Below are 22,185 nucleotides of genomic sequence, written 5' to 3'. Positions count from 1 at the left end.
GTTCACACTGATTGGGCTATGGGTTTTGTAAGAACAGGTTTAAGAAACAACAAATGCTTTGATAAAATGTTTGATTTAGGGTTAAAACCAACACATACGTACCATTGCGAATATTTGTCTTTGCAGCGGTCCGTCTCCTCCGTTTACTTGTCCTCAAACAATAATGGGCTGACTGAGTCCGAAAGGCCCTTTTGGTCTTTTCAGCTGAAAAAAGAGAAAATAAAATATCATTATAATATATAGGTTTATTTAAAGGAAAAAGTACTGATTTTCCTTACAAATATTGGATGTTACATTATTAAGCATTAAAAGCATGGTAGGTGTTGTGGTTAATATGCATAATTTACAACAATTATCACTTTAAAACGACCAATACTGAGGTAAAAGCATGGTAAGTTTTGTGATTGCTGTCCTTTACTACACCCATCACAGTAAAACTGAGGTTACTGAGGTAAAAGCATGGTTAGTGTTGTGGTTACTGTGCATTTACAATAAGTACCACATTAAAACTACCAATAGTGTGGTAAAAGCATGGTAAGTTGTGTGATTACTGTCTTTTTACTACACTTATCACAGTAAAACTAATGTTACTGTGGTAAAAAGCATGGTGTTGTTTTTACTGTGCTTCTACTACACATACAACTTTGGCACTAATTGTACAACTTAAAAACCTGATATGAATAATATGATTAACTGATTGAAGGTGTACTCTAGCACATCACGTGACAGGGTTAATCACCATAGAAACCATTTTCATAGAAAGCAATGAAACGCAAAGCCTCCGTGGAGATGACAGATATAATGCAGTGACTGAACTTGAGCTAATCTGATTAATTTCGACACACAGAAAATACATTATATCAAACATTATTAGGACAGCGTATTTACGACTACTTACCAACATATGGCACACGTGAACTGATGCCAAATATCGCGAGGTCTTCGGAATGAGACTTCTTCAGCGCGATTTCCTACTAATAAAATAATTTTTTAAATATCAATAAACAGAAAAATAATCCAGCTTCCCTGGCAATAAGACAGAAATAATATAATTAAAATAAATACACAAACCATGATAAGATCTCGTGAATAATTGTTGATTAAACAGCTTCTCTGCTATAGAATCGTGCTCTGATCACGAAAGATGCTTCCCATTGAAATACATTAGTTTAAAAAACGTGCTGCAATTACGAAAATAACGAAATTAACGTGCCCGTGTCACGAATCAATAGATTAAATTACGTGACCATATCACGAACTGCCGTGAGACTGGGTTGGTAGTAGAGCTTCTGACAGGGAGCAATGGTGAGGTGGTTAAAAGAGCAGGAATGAGGGACTCTAATCTCTCTTTTTTTTTAATGCTGTGCCTAAACAAGAAATAATACCATTATGTGGACTAGACAGTGTACAGTACCAAATTACTAGCCTTTCTGGGCAGACTAACCAGTGACAAATGTAATATAACTGTGTAATTTATCAATGGCTGAAAATGCCCCCCTCCAAAAAAAAAAAAAAAACAGAAAAAAAAAACCTTTTGCCTACAATTATGCATCAAGCTACAAAATGCATTCTTTTAAAATCACCTTCATCATACAAGACTTGCATTAAAACAGAAGGAATTTTACAGACTTTACAGACTTCTACTTCTATGATTCAGGTGGTTAAAGATATAAGAAAATGAAAAAGCACTCAAAACATTAGTGTTTGTCAAGACAAGGGCTCAGACATGAACCCCAAATATCTAGCTATAAAAAGGAACAGTGTGGCATGTTAAAACCAGTGGCTTTTGATCTATTAAGACCAGGCTTGTTTGGAAGCAGTTGAAGCATTGGGAAATTTAGTGTTGTCCTTGTATGACAGCTACAAGATGCTTCTGTGATTTGACAGCATCTGTTGTAGTTATCTAAAAGGACAGTTGCAGCCAAGCATAAAGATGACGTATTCTGTTTTCATTGCTGTGCAATAAAAGTAATTTAAAAAAAGTTAAAGCTTCAAATGAGGATGCACATAATAAACTGTTCTCGATACATGTGTACAGACCACTGACAGAGCTTTTTCTTGCATGGGCAGTAATAAAGAGCTCAAGTTATGTACATTAGTTTTTTCTTCTTGGCTCATTATGCACATTGAAGAACTTTGCTCACTTTGAGCTTGGAATGTTAATTTTGCATTTAGTTTAATGTCAGGTCTCTCTCATTATTGAAAGTTTCTATTTTCTTAACTATTTTGTAAATTTGCACTGTAACTTTTACTAAACTCACAAAAAATGCCCTGAAAATAGCAAAACCAGCTATCTAGCCACAAAACCACCAAATCATACTATTGGAAATACATCTCATGCCTTGTCTGAGTGTGTGTGTGAAAAACAACATACAAGACAAGAGAGAAAAGAGAAGAGGCAGAAAGAGATACCGGTAACACTTTACAATAAGGTTCATTTATTAAACATTATTTAATGTATTAACTAACATGAACAATACATTTGTTACAGTATTTATGAATCTTTGTTAATGTTAGTTAATATGAATACAGCTGTTCATTGTTTGTTCATGTTAGTTCACAGTGCATTAACTCATGTTAACAAGATTTAATAAAGTATTAGTAAATGTCGAAATTAACATTAACAAAGATGAATAAATGCTGTATAAGTGCAGTTCATTATTAGTTAACGTTAACTAATGTAGTTAACTAATGTTAACTAATGAACCTTATTGTAAAGTGTTACCGAGATACCAAACCACACTATTTTTTAAATTAAACATGACCTCCACCTTTGTTAATGTGTTACCTCAGGAAACTGTCTCCATTCAATACCACACACCACTCTTGCCAGTTACAACACTTATACTTGTGAAACATTGTGAATGTCTGATTAGTGTGACTTTACTCACGTCCCACTTTACTCACAGGCTATTTCAAAATAAACAAAATAAAATGAGCGGCATAAAGTCAGTGGCTTGTCAAACAAACACTTTGAAATCAGTTCTACAGAATTATTATTTGACACAGACTAGCCTCTGCTGGCAAATGATCTGAAATGAATCTTCTTTCCTGACTATAATGAGTAGGAAATAAATTATCTGAGAAGAAGGATAGTGCAACCCGAGGAAGAGCTACTGCCATCTTCTCCCTCCAGTCACCACTAAGTCTCATTATAGCCCATTTTCGTTGTGTGTGTGTGGGGGTGTATCTTTAATAACTCAGGCTGAAGAGGCCAAGCTAAGCATTCTGCAGTGTGGATCTTGGCCCACTCAAGTTTTGAAGTATCTGTGGTTCAACAGTGAGGACTGATATTCCTGGGCTCAGCAACTATATAAACGGACAAACTGAACTCGATCGGAGATTAGACTGAACGCATGCTCACAGCAGCTTTTAACTCTAAATCATTATCAGAAAATTGCACAGAAGTGGCCTGTATATTAACCAGCATTCTGCAGTTCTTCCATGCAGAACGTGCCACTGAATGACAGGAATGTTAATGTGGACACAGGATTGATTCTTTTGGAAAAAAATAAGCTTCATAATTTCAAAAAAACTATTTTATTTATTTTTAGAAGAGGTTGTTGTGCTCTGCATACTCTGTGTTTTCTGTACTGTTTTGCTCCAAAGCTGTGGAAACACTGAGAATGCTACAGAGCTAAGCTGGTGGCAGGGACAAAAATGAGGTTGGACAGGGCAGCAGAGAGGAACGGGACAAGACATGCACACATCCTGTGTGAGATCACACTGATGTCAAACCATATCGCTTCCTGCTGATTAAGCTGACGTAACGGCACATGAAGATCTGGCTAATTCCTGTATTACATTAGTGCATCAGAGGCAGATGCGGGGAGGTTATATAACTACAGAGCATCAAAGTTCAGTTCAGCAAGATGAAGACTAGGGATGGGAATTGATAAGATTTTATAAATATAAATGCAAATTACGATTCTGCTTATCGATCAGATTCTTTAACGATTCTCTTATCAATTCCTGATAGCACTGTGTGGAAAAAAGTAGACATGGTTTTTCGGCAAAAAAAAGAGTGGTTTTATTTGTTTTAAAGCTTACACTTGAGTAAGCTAACTGTACTTTTTATGTAATAAATGGAACACTATTGTAAAGTGGTTCCGATTAGTTATACACCGATTCAGACGTCTCGTGAGTTCAGTGTTGGAAAGATCAGTTGTTTTAAAGGGGTCATATAATGGTACATACACTTTTACAAGTTGATTGTATTGAAATGTGTGTTGGCAGTGCCTGTACACAACCATCACATGATGATAAAAATCCATCCAGTGTTTTTTTTTTTTTATCTTCTTGTATGTTTTCCTCTGTCTCAAATCTAGCTGTCTGACCGTGTGAGTCACACGGTCGGACGCCCCTCCCACGATTGTTAATTCGCCTTTGGCTAAGCCACACCCTAGAATGTAGATTGACCAATCACAGCGCAGCCAAGAACGAGCTCCCACAGAGGTCTCCCACTTTTTCACAGCGCTCCATTGACTTTAACGCTGGTGTCTCATATTTTTGAATGTGAAATTTAGAATTTCAGAATGGCGTCTAAGCAATTGTGGTGTTCTTTTCTTGGGTGTAATGACAAACACAGCAGTCAGTTTGATGTTCCTAAATCTGAACCGCTGAAGACACAGTGGCTGAGTTTTATTTCCGAAGGGAATATTCCCCACGATCAACGTCAATGCTTTCAAGTTTGCACGAATCATTTCTCACCAGACTGCTTTATAAATAAGGGTCAGTAAAGCTATTTTGCTAAGAAGCTGTTACCTAAAGAAAAAAAGAATCGGTACCAACTATTCGTGTTCCTGCTGCACCTCCAGAAGATGTGAGTGTAAAGTTTTATTCATCACTGACAAGCCTACATTTAATGAAAAAAAGTTTTTCATGACCATTAGCTGTAACATCAATCTGTCAATGAACTAACGTATACATCAGTAACACATAGCGTTCGTATCTCACTACTCTACCCTGCCAGTACATACAAAGATAGATCAAAGTGATATTATGTTAACCAACCATTCAGAAACGTCCTGTTCGAGCCTTAATTGTCGAACTTCTTGTTCTGGGTCCAACTCCGGTTCAAATTGATACGGTTGCACAGATGTGTCCTCAGAGACTCCCGCTGCCATTCTTTCTCCAAAATATACCCTCAACTATTGTCAAGGCAACACTCCACGTGTGTTGTGTCAAAACGCCCCACAGAACAGAGACGCGGGATGAGCAAAGCTCATTATCATTTAAAGACACATGCACTTAAATGGCGTGCAGAAAACAAAGCTGTTTTTGACCAAGTAAAAAGAGTGTTTTCTTACAATACTAATGATAATTTTTAATTAAAGTATATTACAAACTTTTAATTTAGACCCTAAAGAATCATATTAACTTAAATGGCATTATATGACCCCTTTAAGCATTCATTAAAGGGATACTTCAGCATTTAGCATTAAGCTTTGTGTCAGTAGAAAACCTGTAGTATTTTAGAATTACCATGCTTCCCTCCATCATGTCTCCATGAGACGAGAGATTTATGTATTTTTTGTCTGGAAAAAATCCTCCGATGATGCAAAAATCGTCATTTTGCGTCATCGGAGGATTTTTTGGCCAGAGGCTAGAGACTGCAGCCAGTACTAGTAGTAGTTGCTAGTTCCGCATGTTTTCAACCATCCCATAGAGGGTGGGATCTTACTCACAGAATGTACAAATAGTGTCAGCCATCTTTTTTTGGAAGCTAAGCTAACAGGCTCTTGCTCTGTGGAGAAAGCTGAGTAGTAGGGGTTGCCATACATCCTTTTTCCCGGACATGTCCGGCTGTCGAGGATGTCCAAAATGTCCAGGATTCGGCTTTTGCTTTTTACAGTTGCCATTCATTGTTTACACGCACACCTTTTGTTTCAATCTAACTGAATTCATTCCAATTGGTGAATCTGAATGTAGTGTTTACATGAATGCTAAACAAGTGATCGGTTGATGTGCGTTTTAGCATTGCTAAGAAAATTCCCGCTCCTCCCTGAGAGATACTCTCACAGTAAAACATAATAAATGGCTACTGTTGAACGCAAAAGCCGAATCTCTGACATTTTGGGCGATCTTGAAATCCCGGACAGACTTGTCACGGAGACTCACAATAAAACGGCGTCTTTTAAGTTTCGAGTCAACTAGTAGCCTAGCCTAGTTGTTTAACTGCGCTCTTACCGGTAGGCGTGGCTTGGTAGTGGCCTCGTAGGGCAGCGAAGCAAGTGCATTGTTGTCTTTCATCCGCATGAAACAAAAATACATTTTCTGGCTTTTCTCAGTCTAGAAGGCTCCAAATTGAAAAATGATTTCACATTTCTACTACATAAATGACCCATTTTAAAAACACATTTATCTTTCCAGAGGTGAAGTATCCCTTTAAAATTAATCGGTTCAAAGGAGTCATTAGTTCGCGTATTGGACGTGTCATTATCGGACGTGTACGCGTTGTGTGTAGAACGTCCCACAAGATTTGTGTCAACACAGAAAACATTTCATTGTTCATTGTTCACAGTGTTATTCAAAGTGTGGTTTATGTCAGCTGAATGTGCGGAAAGCTTTTCAGCGAAGATAAGGCAACGTATTTTAGTTAATACCCAGCGCTAATTCAGGAAAAAAAATCTCAGAATCCTCGACATGAAACTTTGGTCTTCCGACCTTTTACCATCATGTCGATTTACTTAGATTAATATGTGCAAGGGAGAGAGAGAAAGGCAGCGCTTAGTTTGGAGACGGTAGTGATGGCAATTTCAAAACACTGCTTCATGAAGCTTCGAAGCCTTTACAAATCTTTTGTTTCCGAATCAATGGTTGGGAGCGTGTATCAAACAGCCAGAGTCATGTGATTTCAGTAAACGAGGCTTCATTACGTCATAACTGTTTCGAAACACTTCGAAATTTTAATGGTTCACCACTGGGGGCGATTATCTCTGTCAACCCATGAATCATGAGGAGTCACTGAGAACCAATGTGTATGTGGGTTTTACCTGATCTCTGATCAGTTTTATACATTTGTAGACGTTTTAATTAGACATTAGTATAAATAAAATGAATAATAGAGTTTAGCGGAGTTATTCATAGAATAAACAAAACAAACCCTGACAATTGATAAGATAACATAGGCTATATACACTTGATAATCTTATAAAATGATTAGATAATTCCAATTGAAAGCCTCGACAAAATACGGCAAATTTGCTTCAACTGTTTCAGAGTTCATGAAGCCTCGATCTGCCCACCCCTAGGAGATGGTGAAGCCTTGTTCATACTATTCTCGCTTGGCTCCGGAGAGAAAGAGTGCGCGCGCGCGACCAGGGCTCTGGCGCACCGTGCTATGGTGCCCGATAAAGGACAAAAGGGACAGTTGTGAGTTCACGGTCTGTATATACTATGCCTGGGATTGGGAGCAGGAGCATCGATAAGAGGAGTCGTTAACGTCGAGGGCATACAATATCGATGGTTCATAAAACTTAGAACCGGTTCTCGAGTGGAACCGGTTTTCAATTCCCATCCCTAATGAAGACATCTTCACTTTTCTGTGTACAATAAGCAGTTTAGTAAGCTGATTTAGAGAAATTTTAAGCTTTGATGATAAAACAAACACAGTTTGGAGACGCTAAAGTGATGTTTTCTAGTGTAAACATCCTGTTTCTCTCTTACAGGGTTTATGGCGTGATGAGCATTAACTCTAGAGGAAATCATAAAGAGAACACATTTGTTGTTCCCGAAGATTTTCTGAGAACTTAAAGGGCACCTATTATGGAATTTTGAAATTTACCTTTCATGTAGTGTGTAACATGGATCTAAGTGAACAAAAACATCCTGCAAAGTTTGAAATATGAAAGTGCACCGTATATAAAGTTATTGTCTTTCAAAAGTAAGAGTCGACTCTGAGTCATTTTTATGAATCGTTAGAAGACCGAAGCTTTTTCTCTGACTAGATGACGTCAACTTGTCAAGTTATTTGAATACGATACGCCCACTTATTGCGCTCCAAGGCCAGGGAAAACTTCATGGCGACGAGACGCTGTGTTCTGAAGTGCGACTCAAGTGAAGTCAGCATTTGAAGACTAAGTGGCTACAATTCATATATACAACTATACCACAGAAGTATAGTCCGAGCCTTGTGCTTTGTTCGCGCCATTTTGAAGACGATTGCTTTACCAACTTAAATGCAATCAAACTTGGATTCGCGAGCCGGCTGATATTGAAGGAAGGTTCAGTTCCAAGTGTATTTGCATCAGCTTCATCCTCCGTATCACAACCTGTAAGTGTTATTAATAATTGTTGCTTTTATGTTTTATGTAGCATGCTTAATAATTATTTTGTCTGTTGTGTAAGCACCGTTTAGCTTCTAGGTCTTCAATGGCAAGTGTATTGAAATATGTGAAGTGTTTGTCGTTGTTTTCGGAGTTGTCTTATAGAATAGATGAATACCTCGTAGTAACATAACTGCATTTTTTTTTTTTTTTTTTTTTTAAACGTTATGTTTATGCATCGGGCTAACGCAAACAAAGACTGATTGTGCTTTTACAATATGAACTCTGGGCTATGCTCGCTAACATAACATTAAATTATTTATCTTATTTTTAGTTTTTTACTACAAACTACAAAGCAGTGGACTATAATCATTATTATAACACAATTTAATTGATAAAAGCATTATTGTACTCCGTGTTAAACAATAAGTATTATCTCTGTAAACACTGCTGCGTCATCTGACCAATCAACGATTAGCGTCGCGCAAAGGCGGGGTTTGGAAAAGTAAGTCGTTGAACGAATCATTTGGGAGTTGGTGAGCAAATCAGGTAAAAATAAATGCATATTATACGACAACTAAAGTGTTTTTTGTCATTGCATGCATGTAAAACTGGGGGACTCCCAAAACAACATTAGGAACATTTTAAATGTCATAATAGGTGCCCTTTAATTTTTTTGCCATACAGTTGCAGAGAAGGAAAATGTAATCCCACAATTTAGCAGATAGGGGCCCAAATGATCTCCAGCCTTGCATTTCTTCACCATTTCTTCTGTAGCCTATATCACTTGCTTTTGAAATGTATTTCTTATTCTTTTCCCCAAGCTAGCACTAAAAAGGCAAACATAATTTAAAGCTTTACAAATAAAAAGCAGCTAGCTTGAAGTTACTGAAGGGCCAGGTTGGTCATTTGGGGTGGGGGGTTATCCATGTAATAGCCTCCAAATGCTATGCAAATTTCATAAATATAGTGAGATTTTGTGAATCTATGGTTTGAAAATATAAGTTATGTTCTTAACATGAACCTTTCTGAATGAGCCGTCTTAATAGAATGGTCCTGATTTTTTAATGATACATGTGGGAGAAAGAAAGGAACTAATTCACAAGTTTGAATCAGATTTTCCAATGCTAATAGGCTTTATATTGAATGTCCAAATTAACAAACAGGAAAACAAGTGCTAACAGCAGTATGAACTGAAGGCGATATATGGACTTTAAATAATCAGCTAACCTGGCCTATTTGAATTGTTGGAATATTATTTCATTATAAAATCTGAATGTTATGAAAATAAGATATCAATTGACATATGTAATGGACAACTTTGGACATGGTAGCAAATGGGTACAAGGACAAACTAGTTTGGACAAACTTACTCATCTACTTTCACAAAAGTTAGTAGCGTACTATTAGTTAGTTAACAAACCCTCATATCTCAGGTGGAACTTTTGCTAAAAATGCCATTTGGAGTTCAGCTGAATAGGAAAAAAATACATTCTTTATAAACATGGGCTGCAGTTCAGTGCACAGATAGCCACAAGAAAAGAGGCTTTAAAATTAGGTGGCAACTCATGAGGGAAATTGGTGCTGCAGGTTTTTCAGAGGAATCTCTTTCAGCACATTTGGAGCCTCTGAGGGTAGAAAGAACTCTTAAGAGTCCACGCTGTGTTGGATTCTGTGCCTGTGGAAATGTCATGTACTGTATCTTCAGCAGCATGGCAGGATTGGTGCTGTCTCTAGAATAAATCTCTGTTTTAACAGACCCGACAGAGGGAATGGGTGACAGCAGGGGACAGTGGTTTTAAGGCTGTGCCTTCAATCTCATACCTCTCTAAGCAGTGTGAGTGAAAATCATTGAAGTGAAATAAAGGTATTTTGGCATTTGAAAGTCACTGGAGACTGATAACATAAATAGGCGCTATACGTAAGTATAAATCCCAAATACTGTAACGGCATCTAAAAATCAAACTGTAATCAACTTAAAAACATGTAGTAACAGATATGTAATAACAATATATATATATATATATATATTTATATATATATAGTGCTACGTAATATTTTGATGAAAACCGATTTGATGAATAAAACGTTCAGGAGAACAGTATTTATTTGAAATAGATTTTTTTGTAATCATGTCTTTGACTTTACTGTTACTTTTAATCAATTTAACGCATGCTTGCTGTAATAAATTGTTGTTGTTTTTTACTGACGCCAAACTTTTAAATGGTAGTACATAGCTTTGTATAAATTACCATTGAAATTAAAATGACTGCAAACATTTTGGTGACATGTTTTGCGGGCGGAGCCTACCTGGTAGAAAATGACAATTCTGCAGTATCAGTCTATGGAAGCCACAGAATAAAACAAACAAAAAAGGGTAATAGAGTGCTGCAGCCATGACTTCAAAACCCAGAAGACAAGTTCACAAATGGTTCCTATACTGTAGTTTTTTATAATGGTGTTTTTCATTAATGGGTAAAATTAGCATACCTTGACATTACTTCACTCTTAAAAATAAAGATTCCAAAAGGGGGTTTTCGTATAGCGATGCCATATACGAACCATTTTGGTTCCCCAATGAACCTTTAAGTGAACAGTTCTGAAAATAACCATATTTGTCTTAGTGTAAAACATTTTAATAATCTAAAGAACCCTTTTCCACTCTAAAAAACCTTTTGTGCAATGGAAAGGTTCCATGGGTGTTAAAAGCTCCTAATGGAGCTTAATCTTAATTTTGGATTACAAGGAAGGTAGTGGCTGATAATTTGCCAAAATTTGAATGAAATAATATAAGTTACTGTGAGTTAGTGTTTCTAACTTGCAAGGACAAAGCACAATAATGTTTTTGTGTTTGGTATAGCCTAATAAAAAGGCTCAATCCTTGTACCCATTAGCTACCATGTGGTTGCTAAACTGACCTAATTAGAGCGGTGACAGTTCTTCAAAACTTTTGCCTAACCGAACTGTCAAACTTGCAAGTCAACATCAGCTCAGAGATCTTCTCATTACTGCTGTTCTCTCTGAAGATCACATAGTTTTCTCAAATCTTTTTTGGGCCCCAATGTTGATACAACAGTGCACATAAGTACACACAGATGTCATTGTTCATTTATTACAGTTTTTCTGAATTGCTAAAACACTAAACCCCATTCTCTGAAGCAAATTCGCAATAGCCTAAACCAATTTGTCAAATAAATCACTCTTTCTGTAAAACATTAAACAAGTTCAGGTAGTTAAAACACTGTTTGCAAATCTTATGCACTCTTTTTTTCAAAAATCTAAACACATTTCCACTCACAATGTTGATACCAATAATGGATGGTAACAAATACAATATAAGAGGGAGAGGAGGAAGAGTATGTGTATAAGAGGTGGTGAACAAGGAGGATGAGGATGAGGAAGAGCAGGTGTGGAGAATGCTGTCAAGGCTGGGTATGCTTTAGGGTTTTTTCCCTTTGCCTGCAAAGATGACATTGTCTGTGATGTGGATAAAGTCCTCCGGCCGGACCCAACATGAAGACATGATGCTGAAGCAGAATAAATCTCTCATTGACCTTGATTCTGCAGTTGCACAAATCTTCTGAGTGATAACATGCTTTTCTTTTAGAGTTTTTTATACTGTAACCTTTTTGGCTTTTGCAGTTGGGTCACTTTTTCACAGTATGCAAGAGCTGAATATACAGACATTCAATGGACCTACTATACAATATCCATTACAATACTACACTTGCAGTGCATACAGTAGGCTATACCATTTATTCACCTTACTACTGTACGTTGTCATTACTATAGCCTACCCTTTTTACATAATTGGAAAATTAGTTTACTTTGTTACAACATACTTTTTTTTCTTGCAACTTCATGCTTTGGATTCAGTGTTCTCCATTTTGTATGTAGTGTCTAACGAATTATCTGTAGTGTTTATAATTTTTGCTTGCTGTGTGTATGATCTGAAAGCATTGTTTGATTTTGAGCACAGATACAATGGTTTTGAGGCAATTGTTTGATTTTGACCAGAAGAGTCAGAGGTTCTCTGAATGTGGTTTGAAAATTTGGCTTTGTGTGGTTTTGAGAAAGTGAGTGATAGTTTCAAGAAATGTGTTTTAGCGATTCAGAAAAACTGTAAAATATAGCTGAGATGATAAAATCAACATAAATTGTCATTATAATCAGTCTGAAATTGCACAGAGATAGACTGATACAACATTCTGGCTCATAAACTATTTTTATTCATTGTTATGTTTAAATCAGATTTACAAATATAGATGTGTTCATCTATATTCAATCACTTTCTAAAAACATGAGTAACTCGGTGAGTCTAGCTGAGAGTGGCTGGTTTGATTAGCACCAATGAGGTCAAGTGATGTGAGAGAATTTGATGATGAGGAGGGGAATGTAACTAATCAGCAGAGTGAACAGTGAGGGTTAAACCCCTGCCTTAATCTCCCCATATAGAGGGGGTATCAGCCAAACTATACAAGCGCACTCATGTGCTGCAGTCAGGAATACTGGACAATAGCTCCTCAGATGGGCGATCTAAACTAATCACGGAAATGTTATCATCTGTATGCGTGTACATGGTCATGTGTAATATTTTGCAGTGTGACATATACAAATACATTTAATCAATATAATCACTTGCTATAGTGCTAACAACATTTAGATTTATGAAGCAGTGATACCTGGATTGGTGGCAGAAGACTTCTGGGTTGGTCTGGATCTCACCAGGTTGCCCTCACTGCCAGCCCTCATCAACCTCTCTCCGACGACCAGCATGTGTGAACGGTTCCCTTGAGGTTCCTTTCGGGATTGCTTGGAGGGTTTGACCAGATGTGAAGGTTTGGACATCTCTCCAGGTTCTCCTTAAGCACTCGCGTTAGGGATTTTTCCAAAATTCTCCCCTCCCTCTGAAACTGCACACACCTTCACCTGTCCAAACTTTGCAGATAACCTGACATCCAACTAATTAATTTGCTGCTGTTCTCTGTTCAAATTAATTCTTTCTCTGACGAATACTGGAGAGTGAAACCAGTTGAAGTAGTTGAGGAGTCCTTGGAGACCATCATATGTTCAGCTTGAGGCAGCACAGTGAAGACACAACTGAATGCTTGAAAAACTGGATCATTGGAAGAGCTGAGGTTGATAAACTCTCTCACTATGTAGAAACGCACATGCTGATGTCAAAACACTTCTCCCGCTTTGGAGAAATAATCCTCCTAATAATCCAGCACCAGGAAAGCATCAGGCTCTAATCAACTTGTGTAGTTGCTCGTGAAACACAGTGCTCTTAATGCAGATGTAATCTCTGTGTTAAGTCGCCATGCAGATTTAACCAGGGAGCCAGCAGAGATGATCACTGTGTGTCAGTTGCTTTCCTACTGCTGTGCATGCAGACCAGAGCCACTGCTAAGTCACATTCTGAGAGAGAGAGAGAGAGAGAGAGAGAGAGAGAGAGAGAGAGAGAGAGAGAGAGAGAGAGAGAGAGAGGAGAGAGATTTACTCCCATATGCATGGTTGTGATAGGCTAGGAGCTCCCTCCCCACCTTATCCACATTTAGTGAGTATTGTACTGCTCTGGAATGATTAGCACAGAGGTAAACTACAGTATCTATGTTGAATGAACTTATCTATCTATCTATCTATCTATCTATCTATCTGTCTGTCTGTCTGTCTGTCTGTCTGTCTGTCTGTCTGTCTGTCTGTCATGCTTTCAAAAGTCTGAGTAAACTTGTGAAAATGCTTCTGGTTTGCAATTTTGGGAGGCAATGTGACACTGACTCTGTTTTACACCTCACCTTGAACTTGCATAACATCTTTCCACACATCCAAGATGATTTTCTCATGTTATGTTGACGTAAGTCTGCCCCCATCTGGATCATGTTACTATGGATCTGGAGCTGAGGGGGCAAACTTATTTTAAAGTTAACTGAATAACTGTCACGCTATTCGATAATGGCACAGTTCAGGTCATTAAAGACTTAAAAAAAACCTGAAGCTATAAGAAAGAAAAAAATTACTCGAAACAATAAATGTCGAAAGCAGTCCTCCTACTAAGTCTCTCCCATTCCCCTCCGGAGTGACACTAAAATAAACCTGAATGAGGGATGGAGAAGAGTGATGAGACTGATTGTGCTGCAAAGCCTGTGAGGGGAGAGAGGATCTTTAACAAGACCTGTCTGCTCTTCATGGGAGTATAATAATACAGTGCAGAACCAATTCATAATCAAGAATGTTTAGAGTTATTTAAAACAAAAATATCTCAGCATGAGCCAGTATTTTTAATTGGGATGAGTGCTCAACTATAGCTCTGTTCGCATGGATGTTTTTACATAGCCTGCAGTGAAATATTTACAGTCATCAACATATTGTGCATTTGAACTTAGGGTGCATTGATTGGTGTGTTCTTCTAACCACTCACTGTGCTGCTATATATGACACCAATAAGAGTATATTCTTTGTCTTTTAGAGAATGTACTTTTGAGCAAATAAGACAATTCACCAGTATTAGATTATTCTACTGTACCCTGTCATAAAATGCCATTTCCGTACCACATTCTTCTAGCATAGGCTACTAACAGTATTTCCATGTAAGTACAGTATAGCACTATATCTTCAAGCTAAATTCACCTTAACCCTTAAAATGGCAAAACACAAATTCCTAAAGAAGATTAATTTATTGCTACACTGTAAAGTTGTATAATAAAGATTATTGGAGAACATTTCTATTTCAGTCTTTCAAAATGTAATGTTTAATTCAATGTTACTTAATTAATGGTAAAATTGGCTATTTCTGTGTAAAATAGTTTCAACAACATTTTTTTGTATTTTCCAATGACTTGAACTAAAATAAAATTTATTTTCTTTAAATATTGCTTTTATTTTCAGTTTTACAGTTTGTATGTACAATATAGGCACACTTACAAACATAGCATGCTTCTACTTTTCTTTTTAGATAAAGATGGTGACTTTTTATAGCAAGTCAGTTTTTACCCAGTTGGATCACTCTTAATTTTTTTTTTAAAGATTTTAGACTTTCAGGGTAAAAAATGTATAATTCGGGGTTAAAATTATGTATTACCTTTTTACACATTTTTGTCTCTATAGTAGCTCAAAAACTATGGATGCATAGTTTGAGAATCCAACAGCAACACAACGATCTTGAATTCAGTCTAAAAGCCGCAGAAGGATTTGAAGATGTTCAGCAGTTCATCTGGCTGTTTTTTTAAAACTCCGCCTATTATAAGAATTTGTGGTCAAAAGCAAACATTTCTGGTGTGTAATAGGACATGCTACTAAAGCATATCATAGACATTTCACATCAAACACGGCCTGCAGCCACACAGTTTCTCAGATTAAAAGAAGACAATCCACATCCCCCTCTGTGATAGCCATAACACATGTGCTAAACTCAACTTACAGATGCACTGAAGTATCTTGTCGTCACAACAATTAGGTGATGCCCACGTCTCCCTGCCCCCTCTGGCATATTTTTGTGTCTGTCATGGGTTACCGTGCTCTAATCTGAGCCAAAAATATCTCACAAGCACATAGTCCAGGGAGTTCATGCTGTCATGGTTCTCTGAAGAACAGGAATAAAATGGCTTTAATAGGTGTTTATTTTCAGCCCACCCTCAGTTCACATGAGAGCAGGCCTAAAGAGGTCCAAAGAATGAAAGCTAACAGACATGTAGGAACACAGAATCCAAGACTTTTATGTGTATCCTCATCTCATGACAGTTCGACTCGTCAGCCTGTCAACAACGGCTGGAGCTGATTTTATTCAAAAGTACACATTCAGCAATCCTGCCTGAACAGACTACCTATCAACTCCGCTGTCAAGTGCTGTCACATGAGAGAAAAATTGTTGTCTGGTTTTATTATTTACCATGTGGGTTAGGAAGAGTTCACAGAGACATTGACCACACTGCATTTTTCCTTTTAAAACATTTTATCTGTAACACCTCTCTGTAAACCCTACTTTGGCTAAATTATTATTAGTATGATTTTTTTTTCCAGGTTACACCAGTAGGTGGCAACAAGTGACTGTCTTTATGACTGAGTTGTTGAATCAGTTGCTCGGAGATGAGCATTTAATTCTGCTGTTGCTTATAAAACAAAATATAATAAAGCACTATTCTAAAATGTAGAATCATTTAAAATGTAAGTTTACAATATATTATAATATTATATATAATATTTTAATATATATATAGTGTATTATACTGTAAAATGTTTTATATATAAGTATATAAAATGTTATAATCATACGTTATATTAATGAAATGACCCTTCACAACATAATGTTTTACAATGAACATCTGTTGGAGAGGAACATAAGTCAGTCCCTCACCATACAAGTGTCGAAATAGCCTGTACATCTTTTCTCTATTTACGGATATGACAAGACATGCACAGGCGAGTATATATGTATGCAATTTCCTGCAAAAAAAAGATCTTAACATGTCTAAATAATAAACACTTAATAGGCTTACCATTGTGAATGGGTAAGACGAAAACACGTTTCGAAAGAAGGACTGATGATGTATTGATTCATTATTTAAATTTTGTTAATTTTTAACAAAAAAAGGTTATAGTGTACCTTTAACTATCAATAATATTATTATATTACCAGTATACAGTAACTGTTTGTATAATCTTTGGTCGGTATTATCTAAAAATTCCCATTAAATCTTGACACACCTCTGTTCTAAGAATAAGTATGCTCAGGAAGAATGGTTCTATGGTAGCTCTGGAGAATGGTCAAGACACTGTTTTTCAGTTTGTAATGTTTCAATTCTGAGTGGGTTATAGGCAAAACAAAAATGGCCAATTGGCCATAATGGCATCATCACAATTTTAAAGTTCGGTGAGGCAAATTACAGATTTATTTAATCATTTTGGGGGTGAGAGACTTCTGACCACCCTGTGCATATATTCAACATCATTTCAATTTCAGGCAAACATGCATAATTACACAACATTTTATTTTCTGTCTTTACATCTGAACCAGTGTACCATGATGACTTTGAGCTCTTTCCCTGTCCTCTGTTTAAGGGGAACGTGCAGTCTTCTTATCAGGAAATGAGTTTTCCTCCTCTTAATTTAGTTTGCCTTTGCTATGAGCCAAAGGGTACGTACACACACTTACACACTTGACTGATCTTTGTACTTACAGGGTGTGTGTGTAGAGGGGGAGGACAATGATGGTGAAAGGAAGTAAGTAACTATGGGCTACAAACCTACTTATGGGTTATTGATTTTTCTTTTTCTTTTCGTTTTTACAAAGCTCAGCCACGGAGGCAGGTATAGTCCTGAGTATAGTCCAGCTAGTGTTATGTTGTGAAAGGGTGCAAGAGTTCACCAAGAAGGAGACGGTGTCACTACAGCCCTTCATGTGTTTCTTCTCCATTAGCCACAGTAATATAAATGTCACCTTCTTACCCAGAGACAAGATAAAATAGAGCCCTCATTATCTCCTCTCAGGATGAAATGCCGTAGCTGTGTCATGGTCAAAAATAGGCCACTCTGACTTCCCTGAGTAAGAGGGGAAGAGTGCACAGTGGATTTGCTTAGAATATACTCCCTCCTCAAGCTGCTTATTGTGACACCACTTGTTAGACAAAACATAATAAGACATGGCTGTTAAGTTCTGTTCAAGACCTATTACAATGCTAAAACCAGATGCTATTGGACAAATGTTGCATATCCGCCACTTTTTCATAATTTCCAATAAATGGACAATAATGTAATTTTTTTTCTACATCCTCAAAAGTGCCATTTGCAGCCAGAGTTTAGCACTCGTTTTAGGAATGGGGAAGGTGGGCACAAGTTGATTGTTTTGGGAATGATCCATTTCAGGTGCTTATATCTATCCATAAATCGATCTATTTTATAACAGCTTGTCCTAGGGTGGCATGGATTCTGGAGCCTATCCAAGCATCTTGGGCCGAAGGACAACGTCACTCCTAATCCAATCTTAACTCGCAGCGAGTCAGCTAAACAATTAATAGGTGATGACCTGCATTACGTACCCATTATGATTGTTGCGAGGTAAATCACTGTTGAAGTTAGCATGAAACAGAATTTGCAATAGTCTTTTCTTCTCTATTCTCTATTACGTTCTTTGAAAGGAAGAACCCAAATGCAGAAAATGCTCAACTTCACTTTATTACAACAAAAAAGCTGTGTGAGCCATTGGGCACCAAACTAACTCTGGGGAATGGACAAAGGGAAAGTAAAACAGGCTGGGGTCGAAATCCTGATCAGTCAATTAGCATATAATATCCAATCGTGAGGAAGAGTCGAGGTCAGACGAACCAAGAGATCAAGGTCAGATGAACCAAGAGATCAAACAAGGGGCAGACCCTGACCAGGCTGATAATCAGAACGGCAAGATAGTTCAAGCAAGCAAGCATTGTACTAAGAGAGAACCCAGACTCTAAAACCAGAACCAGGTCAGATGGTCAAATCCTGGAGAGCTATCCAAGGTCAGAGAGTTTTGGGGGCAAACAGGCAACCGCAACGCAACTGAGAAGAAGAGAAAAACGTAAGCAAAAGAAAAACTAAACAAAACAAACAGGGATCCCAAACTTAACAAAATATCAGGAACAAAGGCTGTACACTAGAAGAGAACAGAGGGAAACAAAGGATATATAGCAGAGATATCAAGCAACAAACAGAAACAGGCGAGCGCCCACGCTGATTGCAGTCGCACGTGGAAGAGACAGAATCAAACTCGACCCAAGCTGCTGAGTCTTTAGCCTTTTTCAAGAAATTATGTTTTATAAACAAGGTTCGGGAGGAGCACGTTTAGATAATTAACACAGATAATTAACACAAGTGGAGAGCACTCAGCAATCAATGGTAAGAGGTATATATACACTCAGCAGTCTCACCTCATTCCATTGACAGTTTTTGCAGCATCCCTCCACCACCCCTTCTCCACGCTTCTAGTCCTAAACACTTACATACGGGGGGAGTACTCTGGGTTCGGGCCGAACTCTGAGCTCGGAGCCCTCCCTCCGGACAGCACGCCAAATACGCATTAAACCTTACCCCTTCAAATTATATGTAAGTGTGAACTCGTGAAACGGCTGGAAACACATTATTTTCCATCAACACTTGACCCTTTAATACTAACACTTACTATTCTATATGCTAGATTAAAGGCTCCTGCACACTGGGACGATTATCGCGCGTGCCTATCACAGATGTTTAACGCCTTGTGACTAAACAAAGTTATCAGTGTGAGTATGCACACCGATACGCAAAACGCCAGGCGTAAAAGTATATTTGCTTTTAAAAACGTCTCAGGTTAGTTTTCTGGTTTGAAAAGCGTTAAAAACTTTCTGACCAATGAGATTGGCACTTTTGTTCAGGTGCCTGGAGCTGCTGAAGTTACAGTAGGCCTACTTGGTGGCGCTCAACCACAAAACGGTCTTGCCGAGCACACATTGATAGAAGAAGACGACAAAGAGGAAGTAAGTAGACAAAGAAGAAGACACAATGAGGCAAGATGAATGTAGAGCTGCTGGTCTCTTTGGTGTCTGAACACAAATAACTTATATCCATGTTCTGTTTGCCAGTTAGCAAAAGTGTGTAAATGGTTTTGGCAAGCACGTAAAAACTGTCTCTCTTCTTCAGTGTGACAAGCGAGTGTCAGAAGCGTAAAGTTGCGTAGCGCCACTTTGTGTACCGGGGTGTTTCAATAAGCACCATCTACTGTCAGGGAATGAATTTGCACGTTCACTCGGCACACAAACGTCTCGAAAAACGCTGGCGATGAGCGCCAGGCTGCACGAAGCTTAACGTGGGACTAGCCACAGCACTTGCATATTGTTGCCCTATTGTTGGTTTTAATTACATTTAAAAATGATGATGTGCATGGATTAATCATTTACAATAAATTCTGCAATATTCCATAAAAAAATAAGAATTGTACGTATTTATTTATTTTTGATTACTTTAAAGCCTCTGACAAACCAAGCAGGTTTGTTATGGTCAAATTGTGCAATTTGAACACCACCAAAAGCTGGAGGGCACTCCCGAATGCGCAAATTTAAATAACTCTGTATTAATATTAGGTGTAGGCCTACTGTAATACAATGTTTATATCAGGCTGATTGTTTTGTACATTGTCATGGACTATTATTTTTATTTTTTTAGCAAAGCTAATAAAAATAAGATAATATTCAAGCTAATTTCTCATGTCCACATATTTAGCCTAATTATTTGGTGCGTAGGCCTATGTTATAAGCATTATGATGTACGGTTAATGTGCATTATGCCTTGGCAGTATGTCACTGGACATTAAAAAAAAATATTTATCTACACAATCATCTAATATATACTGCTAGTGGTGACTGTAGAAGATGGTTTATAGGTGGGCTGTCAGTCAGTTGAGCCTTGTGTGCTGAAGGTAGCCAACTAAGTCCATTTTAAATTAACTGGACCCTAATACCAAGTCTAGGTCACCCCCCCCCCCCCCCCCACTCTAATTTCTTCCTTTGAAGTCTACTCCTACTCAGATTGCATTAATATCCATGCGTCTGATGTTCTCTCCCACCGACCTGTGATTACAGACAAGCTACGGTAAGAGCAGACTCTGGGGGTTGGAAAGACAACTATTTCATGTTGAAAACAATATTAATTTAATCACCGAAAATGACTCATACCCGTTTAACCAAAGGAACCAAACTATCCAGAGTTAAGAGACATTGCAGCCTGAAATAATCAGTCTGAATGAATGGAGTTGTATGGTGACTTATATATCATTGAAAGGTCATACCCAGAGCTGGAACATCCTACAAACAGCACTCAGTAAAGGCTTGTGTCAGAGTCAGACTCACAAAGTTAATGGGACAACAATGAAAAACAATGACTATTCTGTCAGACAAAAGCTGTCAATTTTTTAAAATGTGGTTATGGTCAGTCGCATAACAGCAAGTGCCAGTCAAAACTTGAGTCAGAATCTGCAATTGTGAATGTGAAAACTTTTGCAGTGAAAAAACATGACTCATTGTTTTGTTTTGTAAAATATTAGCCATAATAATCAATATTAGCTTTTGTATAAAAGCCATTAGTTTTAGTAGATATCATCTCTTTGAGCAGGTTTGGCACAGTTTGATCTAAGAGCATTAACATGATTAAAAAATCCCAGAGGGATGGTGGACATTCACTGAGAAATATCAGAACTGGAACTTTCCATCTCATAAAACACACAGTGGGGCAAACGAAAATGGCATATATATCACCATATGACACGGGAAAAAAACAGTTGTTTATTTTAAAGCACTTGACAGATCTTGTAATATTCGTGATCAGTCTATTTTACAGCTCTGTTTACAATATTGCATCCTAAATCACAGCTACAGTAGAATAATATAAAAACTGAATAGAATAAAATAAATTAATTATATGCCCTGTGCACTGAAAAAACGGCAACTTAAATACAAAGCAAATGAGGGTCAAAATAATGACAAACACTTGTGATGATTAATGAATCTCCATAGAAACTAATAAATGTCCAGAAACTAAATGAAAGTTCCCCCCGAGAAGGCGCGACCTCGGAGTCGGCGGAGGGAGGAGCCATGATGGGGGCTTGGCAGGTGATATCCGGGGGATGACTGATGGAGAACCATGGTGCAGAAGGAGAACCAATGGAACCGAGCGACACCGCTGGCACAGTGGAGACCAAGGCGGAGCCGGGGTGACGGGGTTCCAAGAGGTGAACCAGAGTGCTAGTGGACTGAGGCAGAGCTGGTGTGACAGAGGACCGAGCACAGCAGAGGGCTCGCAAGTCCGTGGCACAGGCATGGTGATGACTGACCAGGGTGGAGCTGGAGGGTCGCTACTTTTCAAAAATAATCTATACGTATATTCAAAACTAATTGCTAAAAAGAAACAAATTTTCTTAAAA

At 37.8% G+C, this 22,185-nt stretch overlaps 1 protein-coding gene across 6 annotated transcripts in view; it reads right to left on the bottom strand.

The window, feature by feature from the left end:
• Positions 1 to 13,671, bottom strand: part of LOC306998228 (sickle tail protein homolog) — a 68,875-nt gene extending 55,204 nt beyond the window's left edge. For 5 of the 6 annotated variants that reach the window (XM_079612144.1, XM_079612139.1, XM_079612138.1 and 2 more), the window contains exon 1: positions 12,950 to 13,650. In XM_079612144.1, the coding sequence (XP_079468270.1) occupies positions 12,950 to 13,115 (166 nt within the window). In that variant the 5' untranslated portion in view covers positions 13,116 to 13,650. Of the gene's footprint in view, positions 1 to 12,949 lie in introns of all 6 variants that reach the window. The other variant, XM_079612143.1, reaches the window with a different exon arrangement.
• Positions 13,672 to 22,185: the final 8,514 nt, after the last annotated feature.

Source organism: Phoxinus phoxinus (assembly GCF_949152265.1).
Source record: "Phoxinus phoxinus genome assembly, chromosome: 5".
Lineage (NCBI taxonomy): Eukaryota > Metazoa > Chordata > Actinopteri > Cypriniformes > Leuciscidae > Phoxinus > Phoxinus phoxinus.
This window is presented reverse-complemented; position numbering and strand designations above follow the sequence as displayed.